At 36.9% G+C, this 20764-nt stretch overlaps 1 protein-coding gene across 3 annotated transcripts in view; it reads left to right on the forward strand.

Moving 5' to 3' along the window:
- Window positions 1–16704, forward strand: part of SNCA (synuclein alpha) — a 136591-nt gene extending 119887 nt beyond the window's left edge. For 2 of the 3 annotated variants that reach the window (XM_023553245.2, XM_023553244.2), the window contains exons 5-6: window positions 6735–6818; window positions 15624–16703. In XM_023553245.2, the coding sequence (XP_023409013.1) occupies window positions 6735–6818; window positions 15624–15656 (117 nt within the window). In that variant the 3' untranslated portion in view covers window positions 15657–16703. Of the gene's footprint in view, window positions 1–6734; window positions 6819–15623 lie in introns of all 3 variants that reach the window. The other variant, XM_023553246.2, reaches the window with a different exon arrangement.
- The last annotated feature ends 4060 nt before the right edge of the window (window positions 16705–20764 follow it).

Consider the following 20764-nt stretch of genomic DNA (forward strand, 5'->3'; position numbering starts at 1 on the left):
TATCATACTTAAAAAAAACCCAATAATTCTAATTAATATCCAGTGTTCAAATATTCCCAGATCTCTCAGATTTCCTTTCCATTTGCTTAAATCAGGATCCAAATAAGAATCAAATAAGTTCCTTATGTTACATTTTGCTGAAGCTCTCTCAAATCTACTTTGATCTATAATCAGAAAAACAAACAAACAGTTGTGTTCGAGTTGATTCCAACTCATGGTGACCTCATGTGTTTCAGAGTAGAACTGCCCTTTATAGGATTTTCAATGGCTGGTATCTTTCAGAAGTTGATCACCAGGATTTTCTTCCAAGGTGCATCTTGGTGGATTTGAACCACCAACTTTTCAGTAAGTAGCCAAGCACTTAACCTTTTGTGCCACCCAGGATTAGTAGGTTCCCATGAACTTTTATTTTCCTTGTAAGTTACTTGTCAAAATAGATGTGTCATTTCCCTGTAGAGTTTTCCATGACCTGGAATTTGCTAATTGCATCCAATGATGTGAACATATTTCCAGCTCCCTATATTTGTTGCAAATTTTGAGATCTAGTGAAAGTAAGTGTGAATCAAATGTAAATTTTGGGCAAGGATATATAACGGGTACACTTCCATTGGACTCTACGTAATACCTAGTTATATCTCTTCATGTCATGTTAGCAGCCATTGATGATCATTGCCTATGAAGTGTTATGAAAACGTGATATTCTAGCTTTGTCTCCTTAGCTAAATTACCTTTATAAAGAAAAACTTCTAGTCATTAATTATTTGTTTGCCCTGAGGTACAGTTGGTACTGGAAAGGCTTGATAGTTTCCCCAAGATTACAATTTCTCCTGTTCAATTCTGGTTCTGACTTCTTGCTTCCATGAAATAATCCCTCTCTGCTCCTGCTGTACCTTTCCTAACCTGCGGAGTCCTATCTGAACACTAGGTAGCAAACTTTATTTTTGTGTTGTGGTTAGGTGAAGGTTTACAGAGCAAATTAGTTTCTCATTAAACAATTAATACACAAATTATTTTGTGACATTGTCTCCCCTTCTCTACCTCAGACTCCCCATTTCTATTCCTCCAGTTTCCTATCCCCTCCTGCCTTCTCGTCCTTGCCCCTAGGCTGGTGTGCCCATTTAGTCTTGTATACATGATTGAGCTACATGTATTATTGTTTCTTTTATGGGCCTGTCTAGTCTTTGGATGAAGGGTGAACCTCAGAACTGACTTCGGTACTGAGTTAAAATGGTGACTGGGGGCCATACTCTTGGGGTTCCTCCAGTATCTGTCAGACCAGTAAGTCTAGTCTTTTATTGTGAGTTAGACTTTTGTTCTACATTTTTCTCCAGCTCTGTCTAGGACCCTCTATTGTGATCCTTGTCAGAGCAGTTGGTGGTGGTAGCTGGCACCATCTAGTTGTGCTGGACTCAGTCTTGTGGAGGCTTTGGTATTTGTGGTCCATTAGTCCTTTTGACTAATCTTTCCCTTGTGCCCTTGGTTGTCTTCATTCTCCCTTTCTCCAGACCAGGTTGGACCAGTGGAGTATCTTAGATAGCTGGTCACAAGCTTTTAAGACTCCAGAGGCTTATGTAGCAAACTTTATTGAAGATTTAGGAACGGGGGGCTGAGTGAGCGGGAGGGTGAAATGGTGAAGTTACATTTCAGCACAGGACTGGATAGAAAATAGGAAATTGAATGTTAGGTGTTTCTGTTCTTTAAATGTTTTGACTACTTAAAAACAAAACAAAACAAAAACCAAACCCTTTGTCTTTGAGTCAATTCTGACTCATATCGACCCTACAGGACAGAGTAGAACAGCCCCATAGGTTTTTCAAGGAGCGGTTGGTGTATTTGAGCTTCTGCCTTTCTGGTTAGCAGTTGTAGTGCTTAATCACTGCACCACTAGGGCTCCTTAACTACTTTAGTTGCCAGAAGTTATCACTGGGCTAGGCCTATCTTTTATACTACTCATTCATCCCCACTAGTTCTTTGGCCCTCACTTGTTCCTCTGGCTCTGCCTTGAGGCTCTTTTTAATACAGACAAGTCACTCATCAGTGTTTTGATAAAAAAGAGAGCCTCACCTGCTCTTGAACTAATATTAGCTTTTATTTTTTTCTTCCATGTATAGTTTTATAGCATAAAAGATGTAATGACTGGATAAAATAAATATTTTTGAATAAACTTATGGACAGATTCATGATTACTTTTTCATCGATGGGTTTCTGTGATCAAAATGAGATCATTTCCTTTACTTGGAATAGACTCATAAGTGGGTCTTAGATGAATAGCCAGGACACAGTAAGGAATACAAGAGAAAGTAGTATTTCTCAGTTACTGCAATATATAGATAAATAGAGAAAACATTTACCAAGAACGATGTTCAGAATGCATGTTGGTTGCTGAGACTGAAATTCATTTCCAGTGCTCGAATCCTTTTGAGGAAGAAGCTCAGGATAGTGGGTAGGAGCAAAGAGTCTAGACAAGTTATTAAACTCCCTTAGTCTCTGAGATCAAGTTTTCTCCAGAAAATGTGGCTACTGAAAATCTGCCTGCCTCATAGGAGTTCTGTGAGCTACTTTTACTTCATGGAATCTAATACAGTTATTTAATATCTTTATAATTGTTAATGATAATGTATTAATAAAATATTAACATACTTTTATTTAATGAAATCAATAATCTCATTCTTCTGAGATACAACACTTAAGAAGTCCACTGGCTAGAATTTTGAAAGCAACATTTATTTATTCCTTAAATGAATAATAATAATAATTAAAAAAAAAAAAACCTTAAAAACCCATTGACGTTGAGTGGACTCTGACTCATAGTGACCCTACAGGACACAGTAGAACTGCCCCTATGGCTTCCAGGGAGTGGCTGGTGGATTAGAACTGCCAACCTTTTTGTTAGCAGCCAGACACTTAGACACTACGCCACCAGGTTTCTGAAAATATAGGCTTGTTCTTGTAACCTGTTGTTAGTTATTGAACATCCTGGCATTTATCTATGATTGTTCAGCCTCTCTTATTTTTTTCCCTCTTTCTTCTGTTTATCTACGTGTTTTCATTCCTGTAGTTTATTTTCTATCACATCACTTATTTGATCTCTTTTTATACATTTTATTAGCATTTCCTCTAGGGTTTCTAAAATCCTTATACACAAAATAGTTTTACAATTTTTAAAATCTTTATTACAATAATTGCTCAAGACAGCATAAAATACACCAGTGACATAAATATAAATGATATGTTGTTGTTGTTGTTAGGTGCCATTGAGTTGGTTCTGACTCATAGCGACCCTATGCACAACAGAAGGAAACACTGCCCGGTCCTGCACCATCCTTACAATCATTGTTATGCTTCAGCTCATTATAATGACGTGCAAAGAGCTGGAGATGGAAAACCAAAAGGGAAGAACATGCTTGGCATTTCTCAAGCTGAAAGAACTGAAGAAAAAATTCAAGCCTCGAGTTGCAATAGTGAAGGAGTCCATGGGGAAAATATTAAATGACGCAGGAAGCATCAAAAGAAGATGGAAGGAATACACAGAGTTATTATACCAAAACGAATTTAGTCGATATTCAACCATTTCAAGAGGTGGCATATGATCAGGAACTGATGGTACTGAAGGAAGAAGTCCAAGCTGCTCTGAAGGCATTGGCGAAAAACAAGAGTCCAGGAATTGATGGAATATCAATTGAGATGTTTCAACAAACAGATGCAGTGCTGGAGGTGCTCACTCGCCTATGCCAAGAAATATGGAAGACAGCTTCCTGGCCAACTGACTGGAAGAGATCCATATTTATGCTTATTCCCAAGAAAGGTGATCCAACTGAATGTGGAAATTATAGAACAATTTTTTTTTTTGTCATTAATATCACACGCAAGAAAAATTTTGCTGAAGATCATTAAAAAACGGCTGCAGCAGTGTATCAACAGGGAACTGCCAGAAATTCAGGCCAGTTTCAGAAGAGGACGTGGAACCAGGGATATCACTGCTGATATCATATCCTGGCTGAAAACAGAGAATACCATAAGGATGTTTACCTGTGTTTTATTGACTATGCAAAGGCATTCAACTGTGTGGATCATAACAAATTATGGATAACATTGTGAAGAATGGCAATTCCAGAATGCTTAATCGTGCTCATGAGGAACCTTTACATAGATCAGGAGGCAGTTGTTCGGACGGAACAAGGGAATAATGATTGGTTTAAAGTCAGGAAAGGTGTGTGTCAGGGTTGTATTCTTTTACCACACATATTTAATCTGTATGCTATAAATGATATAAAAGAGCATAATTTTTATGCCCTTTATATAGTTCAAAATAAATGACACATATATTACTTTATGTACTGTTGTTGCATGCTGTCAAGTCATAGTGACTCTATAGAACAGAGTAGAACTGTCTCATAGGGATTAATCTAGACTGTAGTCTTTACAGGAGTAGATTGCCAGATCTTTTCTGCCACAAATCACTGGTGGGTGTGAACTGCCAACCATTCAGTTAGCGGCTCAGCTCTTAAAGATTAAGTAAATGCATGGTCAGAAATGCATACACTTTTTAAAATAAGCAGTTACTATATATATTTAACTCAAGTGAATCAGTGTTTAAAATTAACAAAGGTAGATTGCAGTTAGTCCCAACAAATGATTAATGTAGCCAATGAACACAAGCAGAACCCATTTTTATTTGGCTGAACACTGAAGGATGCACACAAACACACAAAAACACATGTACACACACATCTTAGTTGCATAGTAGCACATGATTTGTGATACTCAAACAACAAACATTCCGGTTCTGCCATATTTACTTATCCAGTTTATATAAAAATCTTCTATCAAATTAGGTTATAAAAATAAAGCGCTGTTTGCTAGCTTAAAAATGCACGGAAACAGGACATTTTCCTTATTTTCACTCATACTGACTTTCGCGGATACTTGACTATGTCTTGGCTCAGTGAAATAAAGTGTTACCTAGAAAAAAAATTATAGAGTATAGAGGAAGTAAATGCATGGTTTGCAAAAATTGATATAATTGTTGAGTCTGGTGGGCAGGAGACCAAGAAGTTACCTAATTATTGCTGATCAGGTTAGTGATGCCATATGTCATTTACTCCTCACAGTTATAAAGTATTGCTGCTGCCTTTTATCACTAAGGCTATTTGAGCTTGTTGTTGTATGCCATCAGGTCAACTCCCACTCATAGTGACCCTATAGGCTGTAAACTTTAAACAGGAGCAGATCGCTAGGCCTTTTCTCCCACAGATCTGCTGGTGGGTTAGAACCAGAGATCTTTCTGTTAGCAGCCAAGTGCTTAACCACTGTGCCACCAGGGCTTCTAGTTGAGCTTAGAGAAAGTGTAAGAAACTTGTCTAATATGACAGAAGATCTATAATCAAATCCTGTGACACCACAGCACTTGTGCCTCACCACCATAACAGGGGACCCATCTTGACTTTAGCCAGAGGTGAAATGCCGTGAAGACAGTATCTTCACTTCACATTTAGAAGTGAGGCTGTTGGAGATGGTTTACAGTTTATTCATTTATAAATGATTTGGATTTTTGGAGTTTATACAAAGGGAGTTGGGACATGGGAGGATGAACCGTACTTCTCTGTCCACCTAGTGTATGCAGGATCTTAAGTTTCACCTTTTCTCTCTGTCAGCCGTATTTTTATCCCTGTGACCATCTGTCAGTCGCTCTTGTGATGAAGGCATGATGAGGTATTACTTACATCAGACGTGTTGTTAAACATAAGCCACATTGGCTGAGAGACTGCTCTCTTCTAGTCCATTTAGGCTTGCAGTGCTTCTCTGCTCTTTCAGTTTTCAGTGAACCTGATCTTTTTTAAAGTACTTTGCTGGAACAAATGCAAAGTGACAGAAGGTATACAATGAAGGATACTAATTAAAGCCAGGACAATTTTAGGTTGAATTTTGTGTTATCCTATTTCTAAGGAGGGATACATGGAAAAATTTGTCTATGTAGATTTTCTTCATCCAAAATTAAATGTATTTAAAGAATGTAACTTTGGCAAAGTCTATTTATAAATACAAGCCATTAAGAAATTATTTGCTTTTCACAATCTTCAAATTTCAGACAAGAATTTCTTATTTAAAAAATAAATTTTTAAATTTTTGTTAGGTATTTAGGTATGATGGTTTTACTTGGGAAAAAAGTAAAACTATCACATATAAATACCTAACAAAAAATACTTTTTAATATTTAATTGTGTCTTTCCAATTTTTTAATCTTTTCATCTGAACTTTATGTAGGTTGTGTGCACAATATACACCCTATATCCTGCTAAACATCATATCACAAATAACTTCTCATTTTGCTACATAATTCTTGTCTTATAGAATATATACCTTCATATGATCTATTGAATAGTTCAGTAATAATTTTCTTAAGTATTCATCATCCATTGAACATTTAGGTTAACAATTTTTTACTCCTGTCATTGACTTATAATAAACATCTTTAGTCTATGGCTTTGGAATGTTTCCTGGATGTTGAATTACTTGGGCAAAGACCTTGTACATATTATGGCTAATAGCTCATGTTGCCACAGTGTAAGAGGTTGTAATCTTACACAGTTTAGAATGCCAGCAGTAACATTTAGGAGTGCCAGTTTACTATATCCCTTTAAATACTGCATTTTTTTTTTTTTTCAAAACATCTTTGGGATTTTGGTAAGTGAAAAATGGCACCTCATGATGTTCTTTTCTACTTTTAATACCAGGGTGAAGAAGGAGCTCCACAGGAAGGAATTCTTGAAAATGTGCCTGTGGACCCTGACAATGAGGCTTATGAAATGCCTTCTGAGGTAGAAGTTTATATACATAAGACTAAAGAAATAGTTTAGGAGATCAAGTTGGGTCTTTATAGTGGGCAGGACCAAAAATTTATCCCTGTCAGATTTTCTTTTTGTTAGTCCTTAATGACAATGACTGGCTCTCTTGGTCCAAAAGAGTGGGCAAATGCAGGCCATGGATCGTTTGAAGAACTTGCAAGCTAAGGATTATTTTTACTTTCGAAAATGATAGTTAAAAGTAGAAGAAAAATATATGACAGAGACCATATGTCTCTGTCTACAAAGCCTAAAATGTTTACTACTGGGCCTTTACAGAAAAGGTTTTCTCTCCCCTTCACTAGAGAATTATTTTATTAGAAACCTTACATGCTAAAATAAATTTCAAAATAAAAGGTTATAGAAATCAACTAAATGCCAAAGGAAAGTAATATTATTTGGCATACATTTTCAGTGGGATGTTTATATAGTAAAACAAAGTGTTATCCCCCCTCAAAAAAAAAGTCTATAGAGTAGAAAGATAATAAATACATGGTTACAACAATTGATATAATATTTCAGTCTAATATTTTAAACCAGCATAATTTGTAATTTTTTAAAATTTGGACATAAAAACTTCAGTAGAAAATATAAGAGAAAATAGAAAATACTTTGCAATGAAAACCCAACATACAAACATATGGGATGCAGTTAGAGTGCTAAGAGAGAAATTTATGGCTGTAAATGCCTATATTCAAAAAGAAGAAACATGTTGAGTCAAAAACCTAATTCTCTGCCAGAATAAACTAGAAAAAGAAGAGTAAATTAAACCTAAAGAAAAGAGGAGGAAAAAATTAAAAAATTGGGGGTAAATTAATAAAACGGAGAACAGAAAAACAAAAGAGAAAATCAACAAAACCAAAAGATGATACTTTGAAAGATCGTGAACAGAAGGGACAAATTTATTTTTCGACTGATGAATAAAAAAAGAGAAAAGACTAAAATTACTAAAATCAGGAATGAAAGAGGGAATATCACTACTGACCTTACAGAAATAAAAAGGATTATAAGGAAATATTATGATTAACTATATGCTAACTAACTAGACAACCTAGATAAAGTGAACAAACTCCTACAAAGACACAAATTACAGAAAATGGTTCAAGAAGAAACAGAACATCTGAATAGACCTATAACAAAGCAGAAAGATGGAGTTAGTCATCATAGACCTTCCCACAAAGAAAATCCAAGGCGTAGATGGCTTCTCTGGTGAATTCTACCAAGTATTTATTTAAAGAATTAATGCCACCCAATTGCAGTTAATACCAATTAATTTCTTTTCCAAAAAAAAAAAAAATAGAAGAGACAGGGCCCCTTGCCAACTCATTCCATAATGCCAGTATTATCCTGAAATTAAGACCAGATAAAGGGATCACAAGAAAATGTATCATTACTCCATTGAAAACTGAGTTCCAAAATGTTGCAGTTAGTTTATGTTTTAGTGTTAAAAGGCATATTGATAATAATCCCCTTTATAGAAACTGCGATTAATTTATCTAATTAGATTTTACAAATATAATTGGATTTTTTTTAACATAAGACACAGTGCCAAACACCATAACCAGCTGCTGACGCATGGTGATTCTGATTCCTAGCAAACCTCTATGTGTCAGAGGAGAATGGTGTGGTATAGGATTTTCAATGACTGTGATCTTTCAGAAGCAGATCACCAGGCCTTTCTTCCCAGGTACCTATGAGTGGATTAGAACTGCCATCCTTTCAGTTAATAGCCAAGCACTCAGCCATCTCTATGACCCAGGCTAAACATGATAGAAAATATAAAAAAGAGTAACTGATGATACCAGGACACAAAGATTTTATAATCTACTAGTTGCGATAATAACAAATACAAATTAATTTATTTATTCAGCCATGATTCCTTTGAGAAACAAAGGTTATTGACTTCCTCCTGTGCATCAGGCACCCAAGCGGCAAAACTATACAAGGTACACAAAATGGTGAGGAGCCCTGTGGTGCAACAGCTAAGCTCTCAGCTGTTAACCAAAAGTTTGGCAGTTGGAACCGCTCAGTGGGAGAAAAGACCTGGCGATCTACTGCTACAAAGATTATAGCCTAGAAAGCCTTATGGGGCAATTCTGTTCTGTCACATGGGATCTCTATGAGTCAAAAAGATGTCCCCATAAGGTGGCGCCTTTAAACAACAACACAAAAAATTATAGCATTTTATGGTCAAAAGAAATGAATACTTAACCAAACAGGACATTCAGGCAGCTAACAAACACGTAAAAAGATACTTGTGATCGTTAGCTATTGTTGTTGTTAGGTGCTCTCCAGTCAGTTCTGACTCATAGTGACTCCTTGCACAAAAAAACAAAATTCTGCTTGGTCCTGTGCCATCCTCACAATCATTGATATGTCTGAGCCCATTGTTGAAGCCACTGTGTCACTCCATCTCGTTGAGGGTCTACCTCTTTTTCACTGACCCTCTATTTTACCAAGCATGATGTCCGTCTCGAGGGACTGGTTCCTTCTGATAATGTGTCCAAAGTAAGTGAGATGAACTCTCACTACCCTCCCTTCTAAGGGACATTTTGGCTGTACTTCTTCCAAGGCAGATTTGTCTGTTCATCTGGCAGTCTCTGATATATTCAATATTCTTCTCCAACACCATAATTCAAAGGCATCTATTCTTCTTCAGTCTTCCTTATTTATTGTCCAGCTTTCACATGCATATGAGGAGATCGAAAATACCGTGACTTGGGTCAGGCTCACCTTAGTCCACAAAGTGACATCTTTGCTTTTTTAGCACTTTAAAGAAGTCATTTATAGCAGATATGTCCAATGTAATACATTGTTTGATTTCTTGACTGCTGCTTCCAGGGGTGTTGATTGTAGATCCATGTAAAATAAAATCCTTGACAACTTCAATATTTTCTCCATTTATCATGATGGTGCTTATTAGTCCAGTTGTGAGGATTCTTTTTTATGTTAACATGTAATTCATACTAAGGGCTGAAGTCTTTGATCTTCATCAGTAAGTGCTTCAAGTCCTTTTCACTTTCAGGAAGCAAGGTTGTGTCATCTGCATATGGCAGGTTGTTGAGACTTTCTCCAATTCTGATGCTGCTTTCTTCTTCATATAATTCAGATTCTCAGATTATTTGCTTAGCAGATACATTGAATAAATACGTGAGAGAATACAACCCTGATGCACACTTTTCCTAATTTTAAACTGTGCATTATCCCCCTTGTTCTGTTGGAACTACTACCTCTTGGTCTATGCACAGGCTCCCCATGAACACAAATGTTCTGGAATTCCCATTCTTCTCAGTGTTAACCATTATTTTTTTTGGTTCACACAGTCTAATGTCTTTACACAGTCAATAAAACACAGGTGAACATATTTCTGATTTTCTCTGCTTTCAGCTGTGATCCATCTGTCATCATCAATGATATCCCTTGTTCCACCTCCTCTTCTGAATCCACCTTGAATTTCTGGCAGTTCCCTGTTGACGTACTCCTGCAACTGTTTTTGAACTATCTTCAACATAATTTTACTTACATGTGATACTAATGATATTAGTTGATAATTTCCCCATGTCTTTGGATTCTTTGGAAGGGACATGAATATGGATCTCTTCCAGTCAGTTGGCCAGGTAGCTATCTTCCAAATTTCTTGGCATAGACGAGTAAGTGCATCCAGCATTGCATCCATTTATTGAAACATATCATTTGGTATTCTGTCAGTTCCTGGAGCTTTGTTTTTCTCCCATGCCTTCAGTGCAGCTTGGATTCCTTCCTTCAGTACCATTGGTTCTTGATCATATGCTACCTCCTGAAATGTTTGAATATCAACCAAATCTTTTTGGTACAGAGACTCTGTGTATTCCTTCCATTTTCTTTTGATGCTTCTTGCATCATTCAATATTTTGCCCAATGAATCATTCAACATTGCAACTCAAGGCTTGAATTTTTTTCTTGAGTTCTTCCTCCTTAAAAAATGCTGAGCATGTTCTTTCTTTTTGGTTTTCTATCTCCAAGTCATTGCGTATGTCATTATAACACTTACTTTGTCTTCTCTAGCTGCCTTTTGAAATCTCTGTTCAGCTGTTTTATTTCAGCTTTTCTTCCTTTTGCTATAGTTACTCTATGTTCAAGAGCAAGTTTCAGAGTCTCTTCTGACTTCCATTTTGGTCTTTTCTTTCTTTTCTGTCTTTTTAATGACCTTTGCCTTATTCATTTATAATGTCCTTGATGTCATCCCACAACTTGTCTGGCCTTTGGTCATTGGTGTTCAGTGCACAGAATCTCTTCCTGAGATGTCTCTAAATTCAAGTGGGATACACTCAAGGTCGTACTTTGGCTCTCATGGACTTGTTTTAATTTTCTTCAGCTTCAACATGAACTTGCATAGGAGCAATTCATGGTCTGTTCCACAGTTGGCCCCTCATCTTGTTCTGACTGATATTGAACTTCTCCATAGTCTCTTTCCATAGATATAGTCGATTTTTTTCTTGTGTAGTCCATCTAGCAATGTCCATGTTTATTGTCAAACTCTTTATGGTGCTGAAAAAAGATATTTTTAATGAATAAGGCATTGTCTTGCAAAATTCTATCATGTAATCTTCAACATTGTTTCTATCACCAAGATGGCATTTTCAAGCTATCAATTCTTCTTTGTTTCCAGCTTTCACATTCCAATCACCAGTTGTTTTACCAATTTCAGATTGCAGAATTTGATAAAAATCTTCAATTTTTTTGTCTTTGGCATTAGTCGTTGGTGGGTAAATTTGAATAATAGTTCAATTAACCAGTCTTCATTGTAGGCATATGGATATTATCCTATCACTGACAGCATTGTACTTCAGGATAAAAAAAAAACTTGAAATGTTCTTTTTGATGATGAATGCAATGCCATTCCTCTTCATTTTATCGTTCCCAGCATAGTAGACCATGTGTTTGCCTGATTCAGTACATTTCAGCTCTCAAATGTCTAGGATATTGATCTTTATGCATTCCATTTCATTTTTGATGACTTCCAAATTTCCTTGGTTCATACTTCATACTTTCCATGTTCTAATTACTAAGGAATGTTTGCAGCTGTTTCTTCTCATTTTGAGTGTGCCATATCAGCAAAGAAGGTCCGAAGCTTTATTCCATCCATGTCATTAAGGTCGACTCTACTTTGAGGAGGTACATCTTTCCCAGTTGTATTTTGAGTGCCTTCCAACCTGAGGGGCTCATATTCTAGCAATATATAGGACAGTGTTCCACTGCTAGCCGTAAGGTTTTCACTGGCCAGTTTTTCAGGAGTAGATCGCCAGGTTTTTCTTTCCAGTCTTTCTTGGTCTGGCAGCTCTGCTGAGATCTGTCTACCATGTGTGACCCTAGTGGTGTTTTTAATACCAGTGGCATAACTTCCAACATCACAGCAACACACAAGCCACCACAGTGAAAGATGCATGTCAAAACTACAATAAGATACCATCTCACCCCTGCAAAAATGGCACCGATCCAAAAAAAAAAAGAACACAACAAATGCTGATGAGACTATGGGAAGATTGGAACTCTTGTACACGGCTGGTGAGATTGTAAAATGGTACAAACACTATGGAAAATGATATGGAGCTTCTAAAGGCTAGAAATAGAAATACCTTATGATCCAGCAATACCACTCCTAGATACGTATCCTAGATATCTAATGGCAGTGACATCAACAGATATATGCACACATATGTTCATTGCAGCATTATTCACAATAGCAAAAAGATAGAAACAACATATGTGCAAATCAATGGATAAACTGTGGTACATACATACAACGGAATAATATGTAGCTATAAAAAATAACGAGTTCTTGAAACATAACATGGATGAATCTGGAGGACATGCTGTGTGAAATACATCAATCACAAAAGGACAAATATTGAATGATCTTACTTTTATAAAAAGACAAGAATAGGTATATACACTGAAAGCAGCATTCTTTGATGGTTACCAGGGAAAAGAGGGGGAAGGAGGAGGGATCACTTTCTAGATAGTAGACACTTGTTAGTTTTGGTGATGGGAAAGGCAATACCCAATATGGGTGAAGTCTGCAAAACTTGACCAAAGTAAATGACAAAACTAAGAAGTACACAAGAATAAGGGACAATTTTGGTAAATGCTATAACATATACAATTTCTCAAAAACAGTAATAACAACCAAAAAATATGTGTGTGGTCATATAGGTAGATATATATGTATATATGTGTATAGGAAGGCACATGTGAGTATATAGGTATGCATGTATAGGTGTATCTGTGGGCATATGTATATTCATGTTTATGCATGCTGCATATATATTCATATACATAATAAAGCACATAATATAACCCAACACCTCTCAGGTTTGGTTTACTGGATTTGAAGGCCTAGGGCCATAATCTCAGGAGACAACTCAGTCAACTGACATAATATAGTTCATAATTTTTTTAAAGATATTGTTCTACATAATAGTTTGGTGAGTCGTGTCTGGGGTCTTTAAAGCTTGCTAGTGGCCATCTAAGATACAACTATTGGTCTGTACTCATCTAGAGCAAAAGAGAAAGAAGGAAACCAAAGACTCAAATAAGAAACTAGTCTACAGGACTAATAACTCACATAAACCATGGCCTTATCTACCCTGAGATCAGAATTAGATGATGCCTGGCGAGCATTAACAACTGTTCTGAGTAGGGCCATGATAGATGGCCCTAGAAAGAATGAGAAAAAATGTAAACAAATCTCAAATTCCTTTAAAAAAAGCCCAGACTTACTGGACCAGTAGAGACTGGAAAATCCCCCAGGACTGTTGCCCTGAGATCCACTTTAAACTTTGAACTAAACCCACTCCCAGTGGTCACATTTCAACCAAATAATAGATTGGCTCATAAAATAAACAATATCACCCATGAGTACTGTGCTTCTTTAAATAATCATCTATATGAGACCAAACAGTCTATATATACCCTAAAGCAAAGATGAGAAGATCAGGGAGGAGCAAGAGAGCTAGATTAATGGAACCAGAACAAACAAAATGGAAATAATGTGAATGCTGACAAATTGTGATAAATTTAACCAATGTCACTGAAAAATATATACAGAATTTTTTTAAATGGGACCCTAATTTGCCGTGTAAACTTTCACAAAAAACACAATAAATAAAAAGTTATAACATTTTAAAGGATCTGTTTAGATCATCAGGAAAAATTTTATAGAAGTGGTGTTGATCTAGGCAGGAGAAAGGGGAGGGCAATATGATAGACCAATATGAAGGAGTAACATTCCAGCACAAGGGAATATCAGAAGCCAAGCCATGTATATCTGAGAATGCATATGGATATGTCTGAGAAGCAGTTAGTAATTGCATATGATTCAAAGTTAAGGGAATAGAGATAATATGACAGATTAAGGCTGCAGAGTTGGGGCAGAGACAAATTGTAGAAACCCATTGCCATCGAGTCAATTCCCACTTACAGTGACCCTACAGGGCAGAGTACAACTGCCCCATAGGGTTTCCAAGGCTGTAATCTTTAAGGGGAGCTTAGGTGGTGCAGTGGTTAAGAGCTCATTGGCTAACAAAAAGGTCAGCGGTTCAAGTCTACTAGCCACTCCTTGGAAACCCTGTGGGACAGTTCTACTCTGTTGTATAGGGTCGCTATGAGTGGGAATCGACTCAACAACAATGACTCTGGTTTTGGTTTAAGTAAACAAACTGCCACAGCATTCTCCCATGAAGCTGCTGATGCATTGTAACCACCAACCTTTTGGTTAGCAGCTGAGCTCTTAACCATTGAACTACCAGACCAAAAGCCCATTGCCGTCGAGTTGATTCCAACTCATAATGGCCCTATAGGGCAGAGTAGAACTGCCCCATAGAGTACCAAGGAGCACTTGGTGGATTCGAACTGCCGACCTTGTGGTTAGCAGCCGTAGCACTTAACTGCTATGCCACCAGGGTTCCTCCAAATTATAGAGTACTAGGAAAACCTTGCCAATTATATTTGTACTTAATTCAGCAAGCAAGGTGGGTTATTGAAGCTGTTTCGTAAGTTGTTCTTTGGGAGAACTAATCTGACTAGTTATGGACATTAATATTTTTATTGTGAATGTTACCCAGATGTGGTGGGGAGGGGGGACTTTAGGACAGAGGTAATAATTAAAGTCATGGATGTAGATGAGATTTTCAATTGAGAGAGTGAAAGGAGAGAAAATGTACTTTGTCTTCAAAGTACTGCATTTTATTCCAAGAATTAGAGCATCTTAACCCTTTTTTTTTTTAACCCTAGAAGAGGCAATAGAGGCCACTTGGTATGGTTCTCACATTTTACAGTTGAGGAAACTGAGAGCCAGATAGGTCAATTACCTTCCTAGAGTACTCCAAAGACCCCCGTCAAGTCGATTCCGACTCATAGTGACCCTATAGGACAGAGTAGAACTGCCCCATAGAGTTTCCAAGGAGTGCCTGGCGGATTTGAACTGCCGACCTCTTGGTCAGCAGCCGTACCACTTAACCACTATGCCACCAGGATTTCCTTAGAGTACTAGGTCATACTATTTTCTAATGGCACATCTGGAACTCGACCCCCAACACTCTGGCTCTGATAATTACCATTTAATTACAAAAAATAATTTTTATAGTTGACAAGTAGACACAGTTATTGAAAATAAAGTTATGTTGTGGGTGGCAGAATAGTTCCAGACCTATTATGAGTATAACCTTTATTTGCAATAACCCCTTGATTAACAATCACTTTTACAAACACTAAATGTTGTCTTTGTGATTTTCCTAAAATTAGGAAGGGTATCAAGACTATGAACCCGAAGCCTAAGAAGTATCTTTGCTCCCAGTTTCCTGTGATCTGCTGACAGATGTTCCATCCTCTACAAGTACTCAGTTCCAATGTGCCCGGTCCTGACATTTTCTCAAAGTTTTTATAGTGTATTTTGAAGTCTTCCATCAGCAGTGATTGGCGTATCTGTATCTGCCCCCCTCCCCCCGTCATTTCAGGGTTTCCCTCTCACTGAAATGAATATATGGTAGCAGGGTCCTTGTGTGCTGTGGACATCGTGGCTTCAAATTCAAATGTTAAATTAAAAACACCCAAGTGACTACCACGCATTTCTAAATCTTCACTATTTTTCTGTTGTTGTTGAGCAGTTGTGAGTGATTTGCTATTGTATCTTATAAGACTTTTAGATGTCTTTTAAAAATTCTTTTTGTTCAAGAATAATGATGTATTGTGAAATTTGTTAATATATACAATACTTAAAAACGTGAGCATGAACTATGCACCTATACATATTAACTATGAAGTCTTATTTTTTGTGATGTGTTTTATTAACTTGTGCTTGAATATAGTGAAAATTAAAATAAAATGTTATCTCCTTACATATATTTTTTTATTATTTTTATCCCATCCTGCTTAATAATAAAACTATGTGTATAAACAATATGAAATGAGAACTGACACAATTAAATATAAAGTTCTTGTCAGCCATTTGAGGAAGGAGGAATTTAAAAGGGGTTAAATGAAAGGGGAAGCCCTGGTGGTACAGTGGCTAATAGTGCTAGCCAAAAGGTGGGCAGTTCAAACCCACCCAATGGCTCCATGGAAGAAAAGACATGGCCATCTGCTCCTATAAAGATTAAAGCCTTGGAAGCCCTCTGGAGCAGTTCTACTCTATATTTTATGAGTTGGAATCGAGTTGATGGCAACAGGTTTAGTTTGGTTTTGTTAAACAGAAAGGATGAACGTTAAGCCTATAATCTGGGCATTTCCTGAAGCAACACTACCTGAAATATGTCTGAGGTGCATTGCACCCTTGTTATTAGGTGCCGTTGAGTCATTTCCAACTCACAGCGACCCTATGTACAACAGAAGGAAACGCTGCCCGGTCCTGCGCCATCCTCGCAATTGTTGTTATGCTTCAGCCCATTGTTGCAGCCATGTGTAGTCTACTTTGAGGAGGCACCTCTTCCCTAGTTGTCTTTTGAGTATATTCTAGCACTGTATCAGACAATGTCCCACTGCTGTTCATAAGGTTTTCACTGGCTAGTTCTTTTCAGAAGTAGACCACCGGGCCCTTCTTCCTAGTCGGTCTTAGTCTGGAAGCTCAGCTGAAACCTGTGCACCATGATTGACCCTGCCGGTATTTGAAATACCCATGACATACCTTCCAGCATTAGAGAAACACGCAAGCCCCCACAGTACCACAAACTGGCAGATGCATGGGAGATTGCACCCTTAGGAGGCTGTATTTAAAAGTGAGTTCTGTCCATAGATCAAAGAAGTGTAAGAAATGCTTTTGACTACACCTCCTTTAGATATTCAAGATATGTAAATACATATCTTATATTAGCTTAAATATTAAAGTTTCTGAGGAAACCTTTTTAACCATAACACACCATTTTTCTTAATTTTTAAAATTCAGATATCTTTTTTTTTTTTTCCAGAAAATACCTTTAAACGTCTCTGGAAATTACCAGTCGCCTTGGGAAATACCAGTTCTCTAGATTTATAAAAATCTCATGAACTCCTTTAATTCTGGTAAATTTACAATTTCCAGGATACTTCTTTAGGAAAGGTTTTTCAATTTAGGGAAAATCCATTAACTCCCTATAAGTGATGACAGTAATCTTGACTGAAAAAAACCCTATATAAATTAATTGAAAAATTATTTGGTTTATCTTTACTCAGGAGAAAAATGGCATAACCACTTTAATAAGTCATCAGTAGAAAGTATAGTTTTAAGAAAATATTCTACAAGTGCCAGGCAGTTTATATGTAATCCTGAATAATTTGATATATATTAGGCATTGGCAAGGAAGGAAGGAGGAGTGAGGAAATAGAAGCATGAACACCATAGAAACTTCATTGTTTTCCTAAGTGGAAAGAGACTATTACAGAATGTTGTTACCTGTGTAGTATCAAATTGGAGGGAAATGGTAGTTCTCTTGTTTTATTTAGATGCATTAAAGACTGTTCCTAATGAGGAAAATCACATAAGAAAATGAAAATATCTTTTTTACAAGAAGTGTTCTAGTACTAACTATGCATTAAAAGAACACTGTAGGAAGATAGACAGCAATATATATGTATAGTGGTTTACTTTAGGTACTAGGTTTGTGGTAGAGTTTTTTTTTTTCTGTATTTTTAAAATTTTCTACAAGTAACGTGGGCTATCTACTTTATTGGAAAGGCATTGCTGTTGTTAACTACCATTGAATCAGTCCCTGACTCATGGCAACCCCATGATCAGTTGTGGATCAGACCTTTGTTATCGAGAGAATTTTCACGGACTGATTTTCTGAACTAGACCACCGGGCGTTTCTTCCCAGGAAAGACATTATTGCTGTTGTTGTTATTGGTAGTTACCAGGGAGTTAGCCCTGACTCATGGCAAACTTAGGTATAATAGAACAAAACATTGCCAGATTCTGTGCCCTCTTCATGATCATTGGTATGTTGACATCAACCTGTTGTTGTTGAGTTGATTTTGACTCAAAGTGACTCTATAGGAGAGAGTAGAACTGCTCCATAGGGTTCCAAGGTTATATATAATCTTTATGGAAGTAGACTGCTACATCTTTCTCTCACAGAACAGCTGGTGGGACCTTGTAGTTAGCAGCTGAGCTCTTCATCACTGTGCCACCAGGGCTCTGTGTTGACATTACCAGTATTTAAAATAGAAGAGTCTCAGAAGGTGGAAGAATGTGAATGAGAAGTATCGTGATGATTTACGTATGATCAGAAAACCCAATATTAAGTAAGTAAAGGATCTATCACTGAACGGCATATTACAAGGCAGGTTAAAAAATAGTGGTAAATCTACCTAAAGGACCATATTTAAAAAAAAAAAAAAGATTTTGTATTTCAGAAAAACAAAGCGAGAACAGAATTAGATTAACAGCTTTGATTGACAAGTTTGAGGTTAGAAACGTTGGGAATTTGAATTTAAGGGTTTATATTTTTAGAAAGCCTACTCTAAAATGCTTCTTTCTTTTAACATTTATCTGGCAGTTATTTGTGAACAGTGAATTATTTTATCTACCTTCATAGTTTATTTTATGCCAGGCATTTGCACAAAAGGTTGTATAAACCACACAAGCCTTTTTATGAATCACATCTCACATCCTTTCCTGAGATATCTGCTTGGCAAGTGGTCTGAGGGTTAATCTGGCTGTAGGCTCATTTTGCAGACCTGCATTCCCCAAGTCTGAGTTATTCAGCCTCATAGTACTCCGTATAGGTTTTAGCAAACACAGTTCAGGGTGGACTTTGGCACATAATTTAGAGCAGAACCATCGAGTTTGGTTCGGCATTCCAAGTTGGATCTTTTTCAAAATTTGCCCACCGGTGCGAGATGCAAATATGCTTCCTCATCCTTCTAGCTCATCCAGTAGGTAACTATTGGATTAAACACACGCACACCACACACTCACACACATCTCAATGACAAACATTGATTCCCAGAGATACCAAAAAAAAAAAAAAAAAAAACTCATTGCTATCGAGTCGATTCTGACTCATAGCGACTGTGTAGGACAGAGTAGAACTACCCCACAGGGTTTCCAAGAAGCAGTTGGTGGATTCTAACCACCAAGCTTTTGGTTCACAGCCAAGCTCTTAACCACTGCACCACCAGGGCTCCAATTCTCAGAGATCCCATACCAAGCCAATCCCATTGCTTTTGAGTGGATCCCGACTCATAGCAACCCTACAGGGCAACGTAGGACTGCTCAATAGAGTTTCCAAGGAGTGCTTGGTGGATTCAAACTGCCAACCTTTTGGTTAGCAGCCATACCACTTAACCACTACACCACCAGGATTTCCTGGTGGACATAGTGCTATCTAAATCCATGCTGAAGAAGGAAAAAACACTTTTCTAATGAAAACCTTAGAGAACACTTGTGTCCATCAGAATGATAACATTCTGTATTTTTATCTGAGATGATGAGTTCATGCCACTTTGTTCTCCTGTTTTGAGCAGGAGTACGATAAGGCTGGAATTTCTCTGTGAGCTCTGTCCCTGGAATTAGGGACACATTTTTTATAACTTACTGTAAGTCATATATGGATCCTATATACATATGGATCAATATGTATTCATTCACTTCTCAAAACAATCCTAAGAGTTTTCATTATTATTTTATACATGAGCAAACTGAGTGAGATACCCACAGGTTAACTTTCTTATGGCTACACAGCTAATAAGTGGTAGAGCCAGAAGTCAAAATCAATATGGTACCATAGCCTGTGCTCTTGGCCCCTAGGCCACGTCGTCTCTCAGAGCGAGAGCAAACAACCATGTAAGTGAATCCTCTAGAAGTGTAGGGAATTAGGTGGTAGCCTCACTTTTCTACGTATAATCGACAAGTATATTTCTACTTTTGTTCAGGTTTCTGTGTCCAGAATAAATGATACGACTACTCTATTCAGGTGAAGATGTATTTCTAATTTGTGGATAAATTAGCCACTCCCTGACAGATATTTTCTTGTAGCCTAAACTCTATACATATCCTGACCTTAGAATTAAGTTATTTGTTTTCATTAAAAGATAAGAATGTTCATATAATAGGAACAACGATGCTATTGATTTATGGATATCTGCTTCTGTCAAATGACAAATATTTTAAGGTAAAATGGCATATAACAAATGACAAATAAATTAAGGTAAAATTGAGGTATTCATTTGTACATATTTGTAATGTAATAACTGAATTTAAAAATGAGTAAAATAGGCATGGACCTAGCTACAATACTATATTTTGAAATAATAGTAACACTGTAACATTTTACGACAAGCTTTGATGTTCTGTGTGTCCTTTTTCAATACAGTAATGTTATATTTTAATCTTTCAGTAAGCCTAGATTTGAAGAGTCCAAATACAATAGAACAAATTTAACACTAAAACTGGTTCTACATATTATTTTAGT

This window comes from Loxodonta africana, chromosome 5 (genome assembly GCF_030014295.1).
Source record: "Loxodonta africana isolate mLoxAfr1 chromosome 5, mLoxAfr1.hap2, whole genome shotgun sequence".
NCBI classification, from domain to species: domain Eukaryota; kingdom Metazoa; phylum Chordata; class Mammalia; order Proboscidea; family Elephantidae; genus Loxodonta; species Loxodonta africana.